Source organism: Carya illinoinensis, chromosome 3, assembly GCF_018687715.1.
Source record: "Carya illinoinensis cultivar Pawnee chromosome 3, C.illinoinensisPawnee_v1, whole genome shotgun sequence".
In the NCBI taxonomy this organism is placed as follows: Eukaryota; Viridiplantae; Streptophyta; class Magnoliopsida; order Fagales; family Juglandaceae; genus Carya; species Carya illinoinensis.
Window position 1 is genome coordinate 48,352,272 of NC_056754.1, and position 22,887 is coordinate 48,375,158.

The 22,887-nt window shown below is 34.8% G+C and overlaps 1 protein-coding gene across 1 annotated transcript; it reads right to left on the bottom strand.

Moving 5' to 3' along the window:
* On the bottom strand, positions 1-7,653 carry LOC122305012 (probable chlorophyll(ide) b reductase NYC1, chloroplastic). Its single transcript, XM_043117274.1, has 11 exons — positions 7,453-7,653; positions 6,906-7,313; positions 6,184-6,262; positions 4,646-4,781; positions 4,141-4,215; positions 3,837-4,032; positions 2,900-2,968; positions 2,305-2,444; positions 2,020-2,142; positions 1,574-1,766; positions 1-703 (listed from the first exon to the last, which is right to left on the bottom strand). Exons 1-11 carry the CDS (start codon positions 7,636-7,638, stop codon positions 518-520), a joined length of 1,791 nt encoding a protein of 596 aa, XP_042973208.1. The 5' UTR covers positions 7,639-7,653; the 3' UTR covers positions 1-517.
* Between the last annotated feature and the right edge of the window lie 15,234 nt (positions 7,654-22,887).

Here is a 22,887-nt window from a genome sequence, read left to right on the forward strand (position 1 = left end):
GATGTTGAAAGGGAATTTCATTATGAACCCATAGAAACATTACATTGGAATGCTTCATCAATGAATTATTGTCTGTTTCTGTCCACACAACCCAACATTTACTGAACTCTTTGTGCATGGGTGGTCAAATTTTTGGAATCAATGTATAACTGAAGAGAAATGATACTTGCAATCGTGAGTGTGCAAGCGCCATCATACAATCATTTTGAAAAAAGTGAATAAATACGAATCTACATGAAAAAAAATTAATTTTTTAATAATAGACCATACTCTTTTTCAAAACGACTATACAGCGCTTGCACATTTTACGACTGTATGTAACATTACTTATAACTGGACTCCTAATCGTTAAGGAAGTTTGTAGAGGATGCAGGGTATAAAGACCACTAATTGGCTGCAAGTGTTGTTCACTTACCTTGTGATCTATGCAGTTACAGCAGTAGACATCCTTCCCAAAGAGCATTTGCCTGATCTACATGTATTCCTGATTCTTTCAGGTTGTAATTCTACCAAGAACTCACGTACCATTAAATGTGCTGCCACTGGTAGAAAGGATTATGAAGGCACAAACTACAGAAAGTGAGAAAACTGACACCCAAGTGTTCTCTGTGTACATCTCCATTGCATCTGTAAAAGAAAATCGAGTGCGGTTTTCAGCCCAGTTTCGGAGGCGATCTGCTTCTGCTGCATATAATGCCCTTCCCTGCAATATATGCCAAAATCAGCTTACAGAAACAACATGTAACAAGTTGATGTTCCCCACTACAGCTTGGCCATTATTTTCAAATTAATAGGCCATTTAACAATATTCAGCCAAAAGTCCAATAAGTTCGATAGGATATTCCCCTGCTTAAAATGAGAATAAAATTCCAACTTAAACCCAATTATGAGGCGAGGTATGACTAAGCATGAATTCTGATGCCTTCATGATCAAATTATTTCACCATTTGATTTCGAAGTATCGAAATATATACATATATATATATATATAAAACCGTCTATATATCCATGTAATATGCCCGTGCCATGCCATGCCATACTTGTTTTAGAACTTCAACATTTTTTTTGTCTTCAGTACCTTTATAGATCTACTTAATTGTAAGTATCCCAATGCCTGACAGTATCCAAACAGGAAATCAAGGCCCTGAGTTCTGAACTAGATTGCATTTATCAGGAGAGAATACACTAAAGTAGCAAAATCAGAAAACTAGAAGTTAGAAATAAGATAATAGACTCGGGTTACACAGTATGTCATTATAATTCTTTACTAGCCTGAACTTGGCATCACCAGTTTTGCTGGCAATGAATGCCATATCTAAGCAGCGAATTAGGCAAAAATAGAAAATATGAATTGCACTGGTCCACCATGATCTATTTGGATTTAGGGGAATCAATGTGGTAAGTTTATAGTTATCTAACACACTGAGATTTAATCATTAGGAATAGAAAGATTTATGTGTTTTCACTGCATGGATGATGGAACTTTCTAAGAAAATCCTCTGAATGTCACAGAAAACTCATAGTTAGGCTGCTCAAGGGTGTGAAACAATTCCAGCAAAATAATGAAGATTACCTGTGCATCAAACCAGCGATCTCGTCGAAGCCATGCAGTGACTAAAGCAAGCAAGATCCTAGGAGGGGTCAAGTAATTGATTGCCTTCCCTGTACCCTTTACAACCCGCATCCTTGGAACTAAAGTTCTAGCAACTGTTTCGGGATGCTCACAGATAATGTTAAACATTTGCTTATTTTTTACACTCGAGCCGCTGCAAACCATAGAAGAAGCCATAGACAACATAAATGAAGTTAGCCCAACAGCTATAGATAGAAAAACGGATGAAACTGACTGATATATCAAAAAGAAAAACAGATGAAACCTTCAAAATTAAACATAAAAATACAGGTTTAGTAAGAAAACAGATGGGTAAAACAAACGGTTGAGGCCCATCAAGATGGCATTAGATAGGAAACCGAAAGGAATTATAGGCATTGCAAAAGACAGGGATGCTTCCTGTGCACCTCAGGAGCAGATCTGTAAGGACCATGCCTGGAGATGCAGTGTGCACCCCAACTTTCGATCGCTTACACTCTTTTAAGAGAGATGCTTGAAGTTGCCGAAGTCCACACTTTGTTGAGCCATAGCTGCAAGTCAAAGGATATACATTAATCAATACCATCAACCACGAAATAGTTCAACTTCCATTAGTCATTGAATAATAATTTGCCAAACCTTATGAAAAAATAATTTTCCAAAACCAGTTTAAAAAGTTTTCCATCACGGTAACTAAAAATGAAAGAACTTACACAGCTGTGAGAGGGGTACTAGATCCCCCAGAACCTGCACCATCCATGTTAAATATGTGGCCCCCCTTATACTGGTTCTTCATCACTTGCATGGCCTCCCGTGTGCAAAGAAGAGAGCCAACCAGGTTCGTTGAGACAATCTAGCGTGAAGTGGAAACATGAGAGGCAAATCAATTCAAGCTCTAAGGTAAGACCATCCTTACAAGGGTAGTAAACAATCATGAAGAGTTGGCAGGATTATTAGGCAAAACTACTACATTTTGAATACAAAGTTTGAACCATAGCATTCAAAGGCATGAGAACACATCATCCATGCCTTCTTCCAGTCACACAAATATGCATCCGTGCTTCCCCCAAAACAAGATACTTCACGATATTAAGTTATTGTACAGAAATTCGAACCTCTCATTTAATAAAATGCAGCATTCAAATAGCCATGCCTAGAATCAGTCATATGTGAAACAGTTGGTAATTTGATAAAACAGACTCCATAACTTCCAAAACAAAGAGCTTATAAGTGCACACAGAGGAGAAACTTCTCAAATACCAGATCTATCAAAAAGAGTTGATAACTGTTTGATATGTCAATGAATACCTGTCTAATATCTTCATCAGAAAACTGCAGCAATGGTCTAAAACCTTTATTCATGCCAGCATTGTTTATCTGTCAAACAATGCAAGTACAAATTCGAATATCTTAGTAATTGATGTAACATTTATAATCATGCCACATCACATACAAGGATCTCACTTCTTACGGTATCTTAACCAGGAATACACAGGACTATGACTACTAAAGACAAGGATAAAAGATTACCGGTATCAAAGAGGAAAGGACAAAATTTGGGCAATATTTTCAAATCATCATTGCCAATCCCACAAAATGATTGTACCTTGTCCAAATAAGATATTGCTATCCAATTTACTGGCTTCTCATTACTGCAGTTTGTAGTTAAATGAAAACCCAAAGCATTATTTCATCCAGCTCTTTATCTCATTTAAGTCCAACCAACATGATCATAGAGGAGACAATATTTAGCTTTTTAATTTTTGAATCAGAAATGGTCATCTAACTGTCGAGAGTCATGAATATAATATGGCATTTTTTTACGTGAGGAACCCCAAAGACTCTGCAAATGCAACATATCTTTTACCCGGTTAAAACACAAACCAATGTATCGCGCACACATCACACAGATCAGTTATAAACATCTGCTTTTCACCAATGGGACACTGCCCCTAGAATTTGTTTGCACCCAAAGGTTCAAACCTTAGACCAGAGGGGAGCATACCCCCAAGAACAGGGCCCTTACCACTTGAGCCAACCCCTAGGGATTAATAAGTTTCAATTCTTTTAAGGTATGAACATATAAGCTTTTGCAAAAGGAACAATTAAATAAAAGAATTATTGAAAACACGAATGAAAATGCATAATCCCAAAAAAATGCGACTCACATACCGTTTTCAGTAATAACAGCAACTAGAGGCTGGCTAGCAGCAACAAGCATCAATTGAAAAAGTGAGACACTCACCCAGATGTTGATAGAGCCAAGTTCATGGACAGCAAAGTTTGCCAGTTTCTGTACATCATCAGGTGCACAAACATTACATGGAATGCCCACCACTTTTGCTTGTTGCAGCTTTCTCCTGGACGAGTCACCTGCCTTGGTCATAAATTCCTCTAGGTTATCCTTGAGTTCTTTGACAGTCATATCTACAGACTCAGGGCTGCCTTCAAAAGATCCATTAATGGAAGGGGCCTTTGTGAGTGATAACTGTGTTAAAATTATAGGCGACATTAGAGAATGAAACCAATATCCTAATTCTGAATACCACCTGCGAGATGCAACAACCACGCGATCTCCAGAAAGAAGAAATTCACGAGCAAGAGCTTTTCCAAGTCCCCTTGTGCTGTACCATATATTTAAAACATGCATAACATAGAATTGTTACATTTTCATAGTGATAAGCAACTAGCAGTACACTAGCCAAATTGTGATTACACCCTAGTAAATGGTCCCAAGTCACAGACAGGACAGCATGAATTGGAAGAAAGAAACACCCACACATGTTATTATTAAGCTTCAACATTAGATGACATATAATACAACTTTCAATCCTCTTAACTAATCAAGAATTGTGTACATTGACAGACCTTCATGATAATATGGCATTACAGAGACCCCCCGCCCCCCGAAAAAAAAAAATACATAAGTACATGTGGAATTTAAAACTTCATTATAACAAAATGCAAAATTTGTGGAATGTAAAACTACATATTGAAGTAAAACCAACTACTTTTGACATCCCAAGAAGAGAGACAAAGAGAGGGAGATATCACCTTCCAGTTATGACAACATTACGTGGACCAGCTCGATAATGTTCCTCTAAAACCATATTTGCTCCTATCATGGTTCCAATAATAATTCCTCCAAGCCAGCTATACCAAACCAAAGTGTCCATTTGACTGTCTCCACCTTCACAAAATCACATACCATTGAGTTCTTGTATATGGAGTATCTACTTGTGCTCTTTGTTAAGACAAATATAAATTATTAAATTTACCTATTCCCATTAGCTTAAACTTTTGCGACAAGTGGTAATTTCATATGGTATCAAAGCAAAGAACTTGAGTTCAAACCATGACTTTACACTTCGTCCCATTAATTCAATATTCCATGTGTTGGGCCCATTTATTAAGGTTTTGGGAGTGTTAAGAAAAATATAAATAATAAAATTTAACTCCTCCTATCAGCTTAAGATTTTGGGACAAGTGATAATTTCACAAAGGGGTGGCAATTCATGTTTTTGGGTCATTTTCGTGTTGTGTCAAGTTATGAACATTCGACTATATAGGTCAACCTGAACCTGGCCTATTAAGCTAAATTTGTCAAATTTTCAAATCCTAACCGAACCTAATTAAATAACGGGTCGTGTCGTGTTACCTGTTTAATAATTAATAAGAAATAGATTAACACGACACGATTAATTTAAACCCGTTTCATGTAAATAGATTGCACAAACTCATTTGACCTGATTAACATAATTTTACATAAAAGTTAAATCTATATTTACTAGTAGCCACAATATCTTAATATATATATATATATATATATCAATTTTTTTAAAAAAATGTTAACATATAATAAAACTAATATTACAAATTATACAATAACAAATATAAGCATAGGTCTAGAATTACAATCCCAATAATAAAAACATAAGCATATTGAGAAATATCAATATTACAACTTAATAATAATAATAATAATAATAATAAAATTTTAATTTTGAGATAAAATCTAAACAAATCAAAACGGGTTGATTTTAGGTTAAACAAGTTGAACCGTTATTGATCCATTTATAAATCGTATCTTAATGGATCAACCCGTTTTGACCCGAACCTGTTAACATCAAATCCAAATCTGCTAATTTCATGTTGTCTTGGGTTCACAGGTCGTGTCACATATTGCCACCGTTAATTTCACACTCTTTAACTTATATTAACTAGTCATGCACCTGCGCTATAAGCGGCTGATTTCACATACTTTTTCAACTACTAATTGCGAAAGATCAAATATAGAGAAAAGAAGACAAAATTATACAGGAAAGAAGTGGAAGTGTCTTAAATCTTTAAAATCCAAAATTGCATAATATTTATTAACATGATCTGTATTAATTTAAACTTGAATTACCAAATTTATCAACATTTAACATTAAAAAAAATAAAAATAAAAAATAAAATAAAATAAAATAGATGACGTGGCTCAACAAGGGTAAAACACTTGTTTTTTGATAAGTAAGGGTAAAACACTTGTTTCGAAACTTAAATATGCTATAGACGTGTGCATTCTTTGTTTAGAATGCAAGTTCGCTAACCTGACAACAGAAATCCAATTTCAAGTATCACTCCCGTGCTCATCATGGTTACAATATATCTTCCAATTTGGATGGCAATCTGAGAGAGAGAGAGAGAGAGAGAGAGAGAGAGAGAGAGAGAGAGAGTCATGTTAAAGTTGAACATATAATCCCCAATCGGGAAATCACATACAAGTTAACCAGAAAACAAAATCACTAATTGACTAAACACTAAACAAATAAAGGCAACCAAACCAGCCGCCCTCAGAAAATTTTGCATACCCTTAATTTTTTAGCAGCCGATATGATTTCAAACTTCACATCTACGTCGTGATTGCTACTTAAAACCATTTGGCTCAGACAACTATGGACTATGGGCAAAATCTTTCGAACGAGGCAACAATACTTTGCACACCATTCGATTTCCTGAATTGGTAATTCTTAACAAATTTAGGAAATTTAATTTGGAACGGGAGAACAAAGACATAATGGCATCCTGATTCTTATGATTTTTTTCGTTTGTTCCCAATAATGGAAAGTTTAACTCCAGAAGTCGAGCCTCCAGCTATTCTCGACTGAGCTAAGTAAAGATTTGGGAAAATTCGTGAATTATAATTAGTAAAACAGAAACATCGTTTCCAGTCTAGTGATTTTTATGTTCAAAAAAGTCGTAATTTACCATTCCACCTCACCAAATAAGGGAAGAATATTAAACATAATAACGTAACGTGTATGTAACTCACCGAAGAGAACACCTTCTCCACCTTGGCCACAGCCCTGTCATACTCGTCCCCATGAGCCAATCGAAAACCACCCAAAATTGTAGTCATCAAAGATTTCCAAAACCGACTACCGCTTTCGAGCTTAGCCTCACTTCCCTTTAAATTCCGAGACTTTCTCGCTCTTTGCACAACACCCTTTTTCTCTGCAACTTCTTCCTCCTCACTCATAAACGACCGACACTGTTTCAAACACAAACTATTACCCCGACCGGGTCGTCCCAACCGGAACAGGCATAAACTTGGTCCGGGAACGACTGGCTGGCCGGTCCCGTGGTCGTTCTTGAAGCAGTGCTCGAAGCTTCGTGGGAAAATGCGAAGCCTAGTTGCTGTAGCCATGGCTACTCTAAACTGAAAAGAGGATCCTGAATCCTGATAATTCACCGTTCCAATATTTATGGGTGTGGCTTTGATATTTACATACGTTGGAGTTTAGATATTCCTTACAATTTACAAGCATCTCAAAATAAATAAAACAAAATAAAAAGTGGGTAAAAATGAAAAATTGTACCAAAATATCTGAGAGAGTGAAGACGGGGGAGGAATCCATGGAAGAGAGGAATGTGACGACCACACGTTGAAGCAACCTCATCCACATGTGTACCGACACGTGGTGTTCTGGGTCTGTATCGCTTTTTGTTTGCTTAAGGTGGGGAGATTGGACGGTTGCTTTGTGTAGTCGTACAGATTTATCCATCTCATCGGTTGATTGATAGGCAGCTCCATTATTCTTTGGAAGATACCTTCCGAAATAAAAAATGTCATCAAACATACTTAACACACATAATGCAAACTGAAAATTGACAAGGCTAAAGGCTGCGTTTAGATACGGTAATCTCAATACTTATTATTATTATTTATTATTTTATTATTATTTTTTACTTATTTGTATTATTATTAATTAATTTTTATTTATTTTTTATTACTATCTATTACTTTATTAATATTTTCACATATTTTTTTATTACTATTCATAACTTTTCTCATGACTCAACTCAGACCCGTCCTAAAGCTTTCTTCTATCTCTAGCATAGTTTCTCTCTAGCGCTCAAATCGTTCCACTCATAAAGTTTTTTCTTTCATCGCGGGGAAGGGAGGTTGGTGTTTTGGCTCCACGCACCTCCCCTCCTTATTGGCCAAGGCCTTTATTTCCAGTTATTTTATGTTTTTTCTGACTTTTTTAGTTTTATTTTGTTAGCAATGTTCAACTTTGCCGCTTTTCTACTTTTCAGCGACCTAGGACAAACACGTGCCCATTCATCACTTCTCCAGGTGCCGATTGTCAAGCTGGCGGAAGAAATCCGCCCATTCAAGCGGCGCGAATGCCTCACATGCGACTTCTGTTATGCGTGGTCTTCACGCACCGCCACGCCTCAGAGAGCTTTCTATCGCCAATTGTGGCAATTTCGGGATCAGCAACTTCAGACCTTCCAACTCCGACTACTCTCTTCTCTCCAGTTGTGGCACGTGGCCTGCACACGCCGCCACCGCTAATTCTGTTCCCTCGTCAGTGATTCGTCATAGTTTTCGGTTGCTACGCTATGTTCCCGCTTTCCCTAACCAATGATCAAGTAAAAGTAGATGTGATAGTTCCTTTCAGCCAGTCCAGACCAACACATTGTAGCACACCCTTCACACCCTTTAGTACTATGGCTTCTAACTACAGTTTTATAATCTATTCATCAGACTATTTTAAAACCGTCACCAAGTGGTCTTTCCTTGTGAGAATTGGGTGGGAGCTAATTTTTTGACCCCGATCACCCCCTTTATTCTTTCTTTTTTGTATTGTAATGTGTATTGATTTTGAGAAGATTGTAAGGGACTCCCACTCTATCAAACTTGTATTTTGTATCCATTAGTTAATCTATGAACATCTTATTTGCGGAGGGGGAAAAAAAAACTATATCATGCATGCTATACTAGGGGTGAAGCTTTTGCATAGACAATCTAGGCCTATGCAAAAAATTGGTTGGACCGATCCACCCTTATGGCCAAGACAAACTCGTCTGATAAAAGTCAATTTTACTTTAATATTGGATTGAACTCAATATGGTCTCGTTTGTTCTCAAAAATGATATAAGATGAATTGAAATAAAAATTAAAAGTTAAATAAAATATTATTAGAATATATTTTTTAATATTATTTTTATTTTAAAATTTCAAAAAGTTAAATTATTTATTTTATTTTGTATGAAAATTTTAAAAAGTTGTATTGATAAAATGAGATGAGATGAGATAAAAAATTTTATGAAAGTGAACGAAGCATGATCACATATTGTAATTAAATAGTTACTATTTTTATTGTAAATGGTAGATAGTTGTTATTGTAACTAGGTACTTAAGTTTTCAAGTTTGTTACCTCACTCCACTTTTGTACTTTTACACTTATGGTATAAATACCAACTCTCACGTTTAAATCTTCAAGTTGAATACAGTAACATCAAGTTGAATACAGTAACAGAGTTCTTCATCTTTTGTGACGTCTCCAAATTCCGTTTGGGATCGGACGGACATTTGAAACGTCTAGACATGCAACACAAGGTTATCTGCCCCCGTTCATGACATATAAGATGCAATGTTCCTAACATGCATATAACATTATGCAATATTCGCAGCAGATAATTTTTTTCTTTAGCAATACTATGCACTAAATTGAAAATATCTCAAATGCTTAAAACATACTTCATACATAAAGACCCATTGAATAACTAAGATCACAACACTAGTCCAAAATGGTTATGATCCAAAAAGTACTAGAGATGCAACTCCATCGTACAAGTAGTAATTTACATTAACTACTATATTAACATTGACGTCGCACCGTCGTTTAGTCAACTGTGTCTAGTTGATCAGCTCCTGATTCTCTTTCAGGTCCTGTAATAAGATCTACCATTCGGGGGGAATGGTAGTTGAGATTACCAAAGTGAGATTTGATTACAAATCTCAGTAAGTTAACAAAAAACTTCCACACAAGCTAATGATGCATGGATAACAGTAAAAGCATAAATGCATAATCAAATTCATAAGTAATTAAAGCATAACTTAGCGTACAACATAACATAATTGATATAACTTAAATTGAAACATGAACTGAACTTAACTTGACATGAACTTGATCTGAAACTTGACTTAGCATGAACTTGCTCTGAAACTTGAATTAACATGAACATGATATGAAACTTAACTTATCATGAACTTGTTCTGAAACTTGACTTAACATGAACGTGATATGAAACTTGACTTATCATGAACTTGTTCTGAAAGTTGACTTAACATGAAAAATACATACTCCACAGTTGTTGTGGCCCCATGTATTCTACGTGTAAATACATACTCCACAGTTGTTGTGGCCCCATATATTCTACACAAACTTGACTTAACATGAAAAATACATACTCTACAGTTGTTGTGGCCCCATGTATTCTACGTGTAAATACATACTCCAAAATTGTTGTGGCCCCATGTATTCTACACGTCACAATTGTTGTGTCTCACGTAGTGTATGCGTCACAATTGCTGTGACCCCATACTTCGTGTGCCACAGATGTTGTGGACCCCACGAAACTGAATGTACCTAAGATGAAACGTGACTGGAATACGATAGGACTGAAACCCTGACGTAACATAACATGACTTGAACATAACTTGAAATACATGACCAACTTGAGATAGAAACATTTCGTAACATGACATAACATATAATAGACAACATATTGAACATGACATACTTGCAACAGTGAATATTACATGACTTGACATACATGTAATAGATGACATACTTAGCATGACGTACTTGTAAGGTACAATAATACATGATAGAATATATTATGTAACAGATAAAAATTGATGACAGAATAAATTCTGTATAATAGACAATTACGTGATAACTTGGCATGGCATGACATATATGCTAACACACATACATACACTGTAGTTCCTTTACTTAGCACACATACACAGTAGACTGCTAGTAAGTTAAAAGCTAACTTACCTCGATCTCCGCGTTTCTTATAAAACCTTAAGCGCGATCACGAGGAACTGTAATTAGTGATTCTAAACGTTAGCACTAAATCACTAATAAATTGAAATATGGAAAATACTAACTTAAAGAATAAAATTTCCATGTTACTCTCTGCATGTGGGAAAATGACCGTTTTACCCATAACTTAAGGATTTTGCATACTAACTCCAAAAGTCACCAAAATTTACATGCCTCATGTAAATTTTATCCTCAATTAAAATATCAATTTAGAAAAATTTAAAACTAATCACAACTATTAAAACTCCATAGGGCCGAAATTCCCATATGCTATTTCTATTGATTTTTGTTTCCAACTTGTTTTAATCAATCTTTTGATCTATGACTTATAAATATGTGATCTTTTAACCAAACCATCACATGGTTTAAAAGATATCTTAAAACATATATAAGCTTCTAACTCTCTTACCCGAAGTGAGAGTTAAGTGTGAGACTCTCTTACCCGAAGTGAGAGTTAAGTGTAGGACTCTCTTACTCAATAATATCCACGAAATTAGCTTAAAATATTTTTATCCAATAATATCCACAAAATTAGTTTAAAATATTTTTATCCAATAATATCTACAAAAATTAGCTCAAGATATTTTTATCCAATAATATCTACAGTTTTGAACAGATGTTTCGTCCGAAAATATGAAAAGTGTTATTGCGCCATAAGAACTTAAATAACCCTTCGAGTCTAATGGCACAAACCATAATACATTTTGACACTTCTAACTATCTCCAATAATCAAAAACACATTTCGGATATCATAGTAAATAATAATACTAACTATGTAGTTAGACTAAAACCTATACGATTAATGGATTAGTGAAAACTTATGGGGTCTTCACGAGATTCTTAAAGTTAATAGAAATTTCAGAATTAAATTTCTAACGGGCTGTTACAATCTTCCCTCCTAAAAAAAAGATTTCGTCCTCGAAATCGAAGTTAGTAAGAAATAACAAGTTAAGGAATATGTGTTGCTTACCAACCTGGTGTCTATCCCGTATATATTTGCCTTTGAGATTATGTCATTCCTTAACTCTCTTACTTTAATCAACAATTATATTATACTTCTTTCCACAATGTTAGCCAAGTTGTATCGACACACTCTCCAAACCTAAAACTTCAAGTAAGTAATCTTCCGAAACTCTTCTTTAGAAAAACATAGGTGATATACTTTAAGTGTTCTTGTAAATACCAAAGTTAGTAGAGAATTCATCAAAAGTAAGCCGTTATCCTCTCTCTCTCTCTCTCTCTCTCTCTCTCTCTCTCTTTTTAAAAATCGGTGGCCCTCTGTTTTAGACCAGACAACTCTGATTTGCATGATTTTTATAGGTCTTCTGTAACTGTCAGGCGCCGCATAGCTATGACACTACTTTGCTCTTTTGTAGTTGTCAGGCGCCGCATCTATGATACTAAATTGCTCTTCTATAGTTGTCAGGCGCCGCATAGTTATGACACTACTTTGTTCTTTTGTAGTTGTCAGGCACCGCAGTTATGATACTACATTGCTTTTGTTTCTTATAGAGAAATGCTTCATGAGAGATGATTCGTCATAATTTTTTCTATAAAAGAATTATTCAGTTCATCTTCTTTCGCATCTCATCTTCTTCACTTTTCTGAAATTAGTCTACAATCTCTTTCTGCTTACTCACTTTGCAATGGCTCAGCAATCTTCTCATTACCAATACATGAGGTATTCTGCACCTCGTTCACCAGTTGTTTCTACTTCTTCCGTAGGTGCTATAATGCAATCCAATAATGATCTGACTAATAAGTCAGATAATGAACTTATCTACGAGCTTGTGAGTTTCGGTATCCGATACTCATCAGCCATTGTCGCATATTCTCAGCGACTGCAATCCAGGACTGGTGGGGTTGACAAACTCCACAAGAATATTTCTATCATTCAGAGTCTTTTTATGGAATCCAACATGAAGATAGAAGCACTAAAGCGAGAGAACAAAGATTTAAAATCTTTGCTTAACTCTTCTTTTCGAGTGGCTACTCCTTTAGATAGGAAAGGCATGCAAATTTTTGAAGAGTAAGAGCGTTTAAAGATTGAGGCAAAGAGTCTCAAATTTCTGTAATTTTGCTTTATGATAATAAAATAATACTTCACAAATATTCATATTTGTGTTTCTATCTTTTGGTAGATGTTTTATGTGCTCCATTTTATTTCTTTTAGGGATTTTCATATATATGACATGATCCAATGACTCATATAAATATGCATTTAATCATGCATATCTAAACTCTCAGTAATCTTCAAGTTAATAAAAACCTCAAGGAGTTCTACTGGTCTAGGACTAACTTACTTCTTTATAATCGCAACAATCAGTCCTCTTCCTAGGTAGTACTTCGATAACTGACCAGTTAATAACTTAAACTTGAGACTTTCTCTCTTATGATTGTCATAACTCTTCTATCCATCATGAGTTATCAATTATTCTAACTCTAAATGATTTGTTCCTAATATTCACATAAATCCTCAAGACCAAGATTTTACTCTCCATATAATAGTCTTCAAAAGAAGATCGATCTATGTATCCATAAAGATAGTGCTTTGCCAGAAATCATTTACTGGCGGCGTGGTAATACTATTATCATAAATGAATCCTACTAAGGCTAAAGCTTCTCCTAATCAAATTACTCTTCCAAACACAATTTCTATCGTATTCTCAGAATCAAAACAATTCTCCAAATATGTGGAATACCATTCATCAATTCTAAATATCATTTCTCATATTACTAAAAGGTATTCTATATCTACATTGGTATGAACAATAATACTTCTAATGAAAATTGTTACTCTTACCACTAGGGTAACAATTCAGCTTCCAAGTTGAATTCTCAAGCACTACCACAATTAATAGAAACAATGACTCGTTTGAATCAAACAATGTACAATTTACCAATCCCAATGACTTGACCTACTCCAAAATAACAATAATGCAATACTACCATCAATTGCAATCAGATCAACGTTAACTATGTTTAACCACGTATAGGTCATAGTAAAATACCAGTGACGATACCAGCTCCTACAGTTCCTGGGGCGCCAGCATCTACGTCTCTCTGAGTGACAACATATACTCTAATGGGTATGTGCACTTGCCGTAGTTGTGGATGTCTAAACACGTTGGTCAGCAAACTTATCACCTCAACTAATCCTTCATCCATCGAGAAATTCTGATCCTCTTGATTGTTATCTCCTTTAGGATTTCGAGGTATTCTATCACGAGTCATGTGTCCCTTCTTGAAACACACGAGTATATGTATTAAAACCACATACTACCTTTCATACCTTAAGAAATTCAAGCCTATTGACGACTAAAATTTTAAGCCTAATGTTTGGTACATTTCCTAAGGACATGTAGATTTACTACCCAAAGACGTATTGCTCTGATACCACCCTGTGACGCCCCCAAATTCCGTTTGGGATCGGAAGGACATTTGAAGCGTTGAGACATGCAACACAAGGTTACCTGCCCCCGTTTATGACATATAAGATACAATGTTCCTAACATGCATCTAACATTATGCAATATTCGCAGCAGATAATTTTTTTCTTTAGCAATACTATGCACCAAATTGAAAATATCACAAATACGTAAAACATACTTCATACATAAAGACCTATTGAACAACTAAGATCACAATACTAGTCCAAAATGGTTATGATCCAAAAAGTACTAGAGATGCAACTCCATCGTACAAGTAGTAATTTACGTTAACTACTATATTAACATTGTCGTCGCACCGTCGCTTAGTCAACTGTGTCTAGTTGATTAGCTCCTGATTCTCTTTCAGGTCCTGTAACAAGATCTACCATTCGGGGGGAATGGTAGTTGGGACTACCAAAGTGAGATTTGATTACAAATCTCAGTAAATTAACAAAAAACTTCCACACAAGCTAATGATGCATAGATGACAGTAAAAGTATAAATGCATAATCAAATTTATAAGTAATTAAAGCATAACTTAGCGTACAACATAGCATAATTGACATAACTTAAATTGAAACATGAACTGAACTTAACTTGACATGAACTTGATCTGAAACTTGACTTAGCATGAATTTGCTTTGAAACTTGAATTAACATGAACATGATATGAAATTTAACTTATCATGAACTTGTTATGAAACTTGACTTAACATGAACGTGATATGAAACTTGACTTATCATAAACTTGTTCTGAAAGTTGACTTAACATGAAAAATACATACTCCACAGTTGTTGTGGCCCCATGTATTCTACGTGTAAATACATACTCCACAGTTATTGTGGCCCCATGTATTCTATACAAACTTGACTTAACATGAAAAATACATACTTTACAATTGTTGTGGCCCTATGTATTCTACGTGTAAATACATACTCCATAGTTGTTGTGGCCCCATGTATTCTACACATCACAATGCAGTTAAATACATACTCCACAGTTGTTGTGGCCCCATGTATTCTACACGTCACAATTGTTGTGTCTCACGTAGTGTATGCGTCACAATTGCTGTGACCCCATACTTCGTGTGCCATAGATGTTGTGGACCCCACGAAACTGAATGTACTCAAGATGAAACGTGACTGGAATACGATAGGACTGAAACCCTGACGTAACATAACGTGATTTGAACATAACTTGAAATACATGACCAACTTGAGATAGAAATATTTCGTAACATGGCATAACATATAATAGACAACATATTTAACATGACATACTTGCAACAATGAATATTACATGACTTGACATACATGTAATAAATGACATACTTAGCATGATGTACTTGTAAGGTATAGTAATACATGACAGAATATATTATGTAACAGATAAAAATTGATGACAGAATAAATTCTGTATAATAGACAATTATGTGATAACTTGGCATGACATGACATATATGATAACACACATACATACACTATAGTTCCTTTACTTAGCATATATACACAGTAGACTGCTAGTAAGTTAAAAGCTAACTTACCTCGATCTTTGCATTTTTTATAAAACCTTAAACGCGATCATGAGGAACTGTAATTAGTGATTCTAAAAGTTAGAACTAAATCACTAATAAATTGAAATATGGAAAATACTAACTTAAAGAGTAAAATTTCCATTTTACTCTCTGCATGTAGGAAAATGACCGTTTTATCCATAACTTAAGGATTTTGCATACTAATTCCAAAAGTCACCAAAATTTACATGCCTCATGTAAATTTTATCCTCAATTCAAATATCAATTTAAAAAAATTTAAAACTAATCACAACTATTAAAACTCCATAGGGCCAAAATTCCCATATGCTATTTCTATTGATTTTTGTTTCCAACTTGTTTTGATCAACCTTTTGATCTATGACTTATAAATGTGTGATCTTCAAACCAAACCATCACATGGTTTAAAAAGATATCATAAAACATATATAAGCTTCTAATTCAAGATCACATGGTTAAAAATTAACCAAAACATAAATTTAGCAAAGAACATCCACACTTTGGCTTATCTGAATATCTCTTTGCATAAAATTTCATATCTTTGAAACTAACATAAAATATTTTCAAAATAATAATATAACATGTATATAAGATGCTTAGGATTCTCCAATAAAATTATCAAAGTCATTGGAATAGGTTTAGACTACCAAAGAGTTAAACTTTCTCAAAACAGAAACTGTTTTTCCTCTTCCAGTGTCTAAGTTTCTAAATCTAAAAAAATCTTTCATCAAAATCTTTAATCATGAAAAAATCCTCAACCAATAGTCATATATACATGTTAACAATACTCCATAAAAATTTTAGACCCATATCTATCCATTAGTTTGGTCAAAAACTCCAAACTATAACATATTCTCCAGTTTATCTCCCAGAATGACCTTTCTATAGTTTACAGAATATTTGATGACCAAATGATCTTTAAATGGGACAAATAAGATATCTATGTAAACTAGACTAATAAAGGAACAACTTATATGAAGGAGATTTTATGATAAAACACTTACAAAAGTTTCGAAATGGGCGTGCAAAAGAACTCCTAAAAGTTGTCCGAGAGAGAGTGTTTGATATTCTTTTAATGGAAAGTGTAAATGAAGATCATTTCGTGGGGAGGGGTGGCTGGAGATACTTATGGATGAGATATGGAAGAGATGAGTCTGGAGTGAGAGTTAAGTGTAGAACTCTCTTACCCGAAGTGAGAGTTAAGTGTGTGACTCTCTTACCCGAAGTGAGAGTTAAGTGTAGGACTCTCTTACCCAATAATATCCACGAAATTAGCTTAAAATATTTTTATCCAATAATATCCACAAAATTAGTTTAAAATATTTTTATCCAATAATATCTACAAAAATTAGCTCAAGATATTTTTATCCAATAATATCTACAGTTTTGAACAGATGTTTCGTCCGAAAATATGAAAAGTGTTATTGCGCCATAAGAATTTAAATAACCCTTCGAGTCTAATGGCACAAATCATAATACATTTTGACACTTCTAATTATTTCCAATAATCAAAAACACACTTCGGATACCATAGTAAATAATAACACTAACTATGTAGTTAGACTAAAACCTATACGATTAATGGATTCGTGAAAACTTATGGGGTCTTCACGAGGTTCCTAAAGCTAATAGAAATTTCACAATTAAATTTCTAGCGGGCTGTTACATCTTTGGTGCTTTGAGAATATTCTGTTGAGCGTTTCTCACGGAGACTGTTCATAGGAACGAGTCTCAAGCTTCTCTTCATTTTAGGAGCTTTTGAAATGGTCCACAACTTTTCTCAAAGTCTTCATCACGTTCATGGAGCACTTAGAACGTTCCCCATGATAATCTGAAGCAGTGGAATACTTGACACGTTAGCCATTGAAAGCTTGATGAAAGCTTGGCTATAAATACTACAATTTGGTTTCAAAACTCAATCACTCAATCCCCTTCAGTCTTACACTATCTAATTAGAGTGAGCAGAGTTTGAAAGTGCCAAACAAGAGAGAAAACAACGTCCTAACGTGAGCAACACCAATGGCTGGAGGTACAATTTCTTGAGCACTACAATTTTTCAATTCCTTTTAAGTGTTTATTCCGCATTATAGAATTGTTATTAGACTTATATTTGGTATCAGAGTATCACTAAAACACCAAGGCAGAGAATAAAACATGTCTCTGATACCTGTCTCTTAAGCCATACACCTTGTGAAGTAGTTTAAAAACAACATCCTAACATAAGTAGCACTAATGGCTGGAGTTTGCATGAATTGATTATTTCTGTTCTATATTAATACATACAATTTTTTGATGAGTATATATAGTGTTAAAGGCATGAAATTAATGTTATGCATAATATTATAGTTTTAATTATGCAATATTGATGCTTATATTATGAGAATATTTTGTGCATAATAATAACATGTTAGTATTAGTTAAAATTATGTAATTCGTAACTATTCTCATATTAATTTAGTCTTTATGTGATTTCATGTCTAGTGATCCATATAATTTTAATTAATTAGAGAATAGCCACAACATTTTTAATTAAATAAAATTATATATTATGACTGATTAGGATCACATAAAGAATATTAAACATTAATTGTAATTAATTATACTTAATATAATAAATTTTATCCCACGGGAAGTTTTATTATATTTATATTTTTAATTAGGATAAAATATCAAGTTATTCATAACTTACCCATAGGAATTATGAATTAATTAAATAATTTGATAGTTTTATCATAAAGTTGAATCAAAGATAAAATATTTATCAAATTATAATCATAATATACCCTTTAGAATTATGTATTAAGTAAATAATTTGATAAAATTCTTTCATAAAGAATAATTGCATCTACTTGAATTAGAAATTTAGCCTACATATATTTTTATGTCATTAGATTTAATTTTTAAGCATGATTTACATTAGTAAAGCATGATATTTTATTTAGGCCTTAGTTTTAACATAAGCATGTAATCTATAATTTTATGCAGTTATACAACCTGCAAATTTCTTTGATATTCATTATGATATCCCTAAATTTAAGGGAGAGAACTATAATGTTTGGAAGGAGAGAGTTCTTCTTCATTTAGGATGGATGGACATAGACTATGCTATTAGGAAAGATGAACCACCATCACTCACTAATACCAGCACTGCAGCGAACATCACACATTATGAACGATGGGAGTGATCTAATCGCCTCAGCATAATGTTCATTAAGACTAGAATTTTTGCTGGTATTCGTGGTTCTGTTGATCAACATGAAAATGTTTGAGACTTGCTGAAGCCCATTAATGATCAATTTGTTACTTTAGATAATGCACTAGTAAGAACCCTAATCATGAAATTCTCATGCTTAAGGCTCACTAGTGTAAAAGGTGTGCGCGAGCACATCATGCAAATGAGGGACAATGTGGCTAAATTGAAGAAGCTCGAGGTTGAAATATCGGAGTCCAAATTGGTGTGCTACATCCTGAACACACTTTCGCACCAATATGGACCATTCAAAATCTCATACAACACACATAAGGATAAATGTTCAATTAATGAACTCATGACCATGTGTGTTCAAGAGGAAGGGAGACTGGTGATGGAACAGGGAGAAAGTGCAATGTTGGCAACGTGTTGAAATGGAAAATCTTAAGCCAATCAGAAAGGGAAAGGTAAGATACCTTCCCAAGCTGGTATCAAAAAAGATTCAAAGTGTTTCTTTTGTAAAAAGAAGGGACACATAAAGAAGGAATGCTCTAAATTTCATAAATGGCTTGTGGACAAAGGTAATCTAATCTCATTTGTTTGTTATGGATCTAATATGGTTAATATTAATATTCTGGATCAATAATCCACATTTTGAATTCCTTATAGGGTTTGCAAAACCTAAGGAAGCCAGTGGGAAGTGAGCAAAGCATCTTATTAGGAAACAAGATGGGTTCGCATGTGGAAAGTATAGGATCTTGCTATTTAATTTTAGGGAAACGCTTTGGAGCGGTCGGTCTGTTATTGACCGATAAACAGCCCCCAATTAAATTTTGACACATCACTTATTTCACATTAAGCCTATGGAGTGCGTCACACCAGATGATTCATCTGCATGACCCCAAACCCCTCACGTTTCATGTTCTCAGTCTTGCTGCCGTTGCCTAGCATCTCCGCTGTCGCCCATCTTTGTAGCTAGTCTCCCCCATCTCCGTCGCTGATCTCCATCTCCTCTCCAAAATCAACCAACAATCAAAATAGGAAGAAACCCATCTTTGCTTGGTTGCCAAGAAAATTCAGGAATAAAAGAACAGAAAAATCAGAACAAGAAATTGAGCAAATCACGCACATTTTAGTGGTGCCCTCATTGCTTCCAACATTTTCTCAGCAACCAAACAAAACTGAAGCCAACACAAATCGATTCAAACTCTAGTAGGAAAAAAACAACATCAACCTCTGTTTCCAAAATACAAGTCACGGGTTAGAAAAGAAAATGATCCAAAATCAATGGTCGTTAAAACTTGAAGAAATGTACACAAAAAAACCCTAAAATGGAGAGGGTCGTTGTCCGGGTTCCATGGGAGAGAATGGAGAGAGGAGGCCTTCCTCGTGCGATGACGGAGGGAGGGGGTGTTCCTCGTGCGACGACAGAGGGAGGGGTACGTTCCTCGTGCGACGACAGAGAGAGGGGGTACATTCCTCGTGCGACGATGGAGACAGGAGGCGATTTTGGGCTGAGTCTGTGGGGAGAGAATAGAGAGAGGGAAATTGTGCGTAATACCATTGTGGCGAAGTGGGTTGCCTGGCTCGTACGACGATGGAGAGAGGAGGAGATTTGGGTAGCAGAGACGGGGAGTGGGCTGATTTCGCAAATCTGGATTATGGGAGAAGGAGAGAATGAGATGAGATGGATCCAGTGCGCGTGCGGTGGGGGCATAGGTTATGAATGGTGAGGAGGCTACGTGTAAGTTAGCGATTGGGGGACTGTTTATTGAAGATAAACAGAATGACTGTTTTAAAGATTAACTCTTAATTTTAAGTAGTTTTGTTTTAAAGTTAGAAAAGACCTTTTATGTTCTAAGTTTTTCTAGAAACTTGATTTCAGTTTCAAGGCTTGTACTTTTTGGATATTCTTTTAATTTTTCAGATTTATCTTTCAGTTTATTTTATAAATCTGATTGTGTTGGGAATTGTACTTTGTTTGATGGTCTTTACTGTATTAATTTACAAAACAATGTCACTTATGATTCAATACATGTTCACACTGGCACTAAAATATGTGTTATTAATGAGAATTTCTCTAAATTATGGCACCGGAGATTAGGTCATATTTCTATAAAAAGAATTAAAAGATTAGTAAATGAATGAGTACTTAATCTCTGGATTTTACTGATTTTGAGATTTGTGTAGACTGCATAAAGGGAAAGTAGACCAAAAAGTCAAAAACAGGTGCCAATAGAAGTTCGAACATATTAGAGATCATATATACTGATATATGTAGTTTAGATATGGAGTCACATGGTCAGAAATACTTCATATCTTTTATAGATGATTACTCACAATATATGTATCTTTACATGCTTTATAACAAAAAATAAGCATTAGATGCCTTTAAGATCTTTGAGACTGAAGTGGAGAAATAATGCGGTAAGCAAATTAAGATCGTGAGATCATATAGAGGTAGAGAATAGTATGGTAGATACACAGATGATGTACAACTACCTGGGCCATTTGCAAAGCTTCTTCAAGAGCATGAGATTGTTGCCCAATACACCATACCTGGTTCACCAGACCAGAATGGTGTTGAACCAGGCATGGTGTAGCAGAAAGAAGAAACTAAACATTATAGGACATGGTGCGGAGTATGTTTAGCAGCTCCAATCTTCCTAAATCCTTGTGGGTTGAAGCATTTAAGATGACAGTGTATATATTAAACTGAGTTCCAATCAAGGCTACTCCTAAAACGTCATTTGAATTATAGAAAGGTTGGAAACCAAGTTTGCGACATATGCACGTTTTGGGATGTTCGTCTAAAGTGAGAATTTATAATCCACAAGAAAAGAAGTTGGACCCAATGATCATTAGTAGGTATTTAATTGGATATGCTAAAAGGTCTAAAGGTTACAAATTTTATCGTCCATCTCACAGCATTAGGATTGTGGAATCAAGAAACGCAAAATTTCTTAAAAATGACTTGATCTGTGGGAGCAATCAAACCAGGAACATAGTTTCTAAGAAGGATCATTCAGAATCTCAACCTTTCATCTCAAGTGACAGATTGATTATTATTTATAGCACCCCTCAAGTACAAACTGGTGTTGAACAACTAATCGTTGAAATTCCACAAGCTGTTGACGACATTCCAGTAGATCAGGTAGTTCAAGAGTTTCCAAGAACTTTTGAACAACGAGTTGAGCCATTGGAGCCAAAAATGATCCCGAGTTCTTTTCACATTTCTTAGGAATGTGATGGTATAACATTAAAAAGATCTATTAGACCAAAGAGATCGGCAATTCCTTATGACTATGTTGTAGATCTTCAAGAATCTGACTACAACATTGGAGCCAAAAATGATCCCGAGTTCTTTTCACAAGTCATGAGTTGCAAAGAATCAGAATTATGGTATAATGCCATAAAGGAAGAGATGAATTCTATGAAAAGTAACAGAGTTTGGGTTCTTGTTGAGTTGCCTAAAGGTGTCAAAGTTATTGGATGTAAATGGATCTTTAAGATAAAGAAAGACTCATTAGGCAACATTGAGAGATACAAGGCAAGACTCATTGTTAAGGGATTCACTTAGAAAGAAAGAATCGATTATACAAAGACTTTCTCTCATGTATCTAAGAAAAATTTTTGCACATTATTTTGGCATTAGTAGCCCATTTTGACTTAGAGTTGCAACAAATGAATGTGAAAACAGCATTTCTCAATGGAGATCTAGAGGAGAAGGTT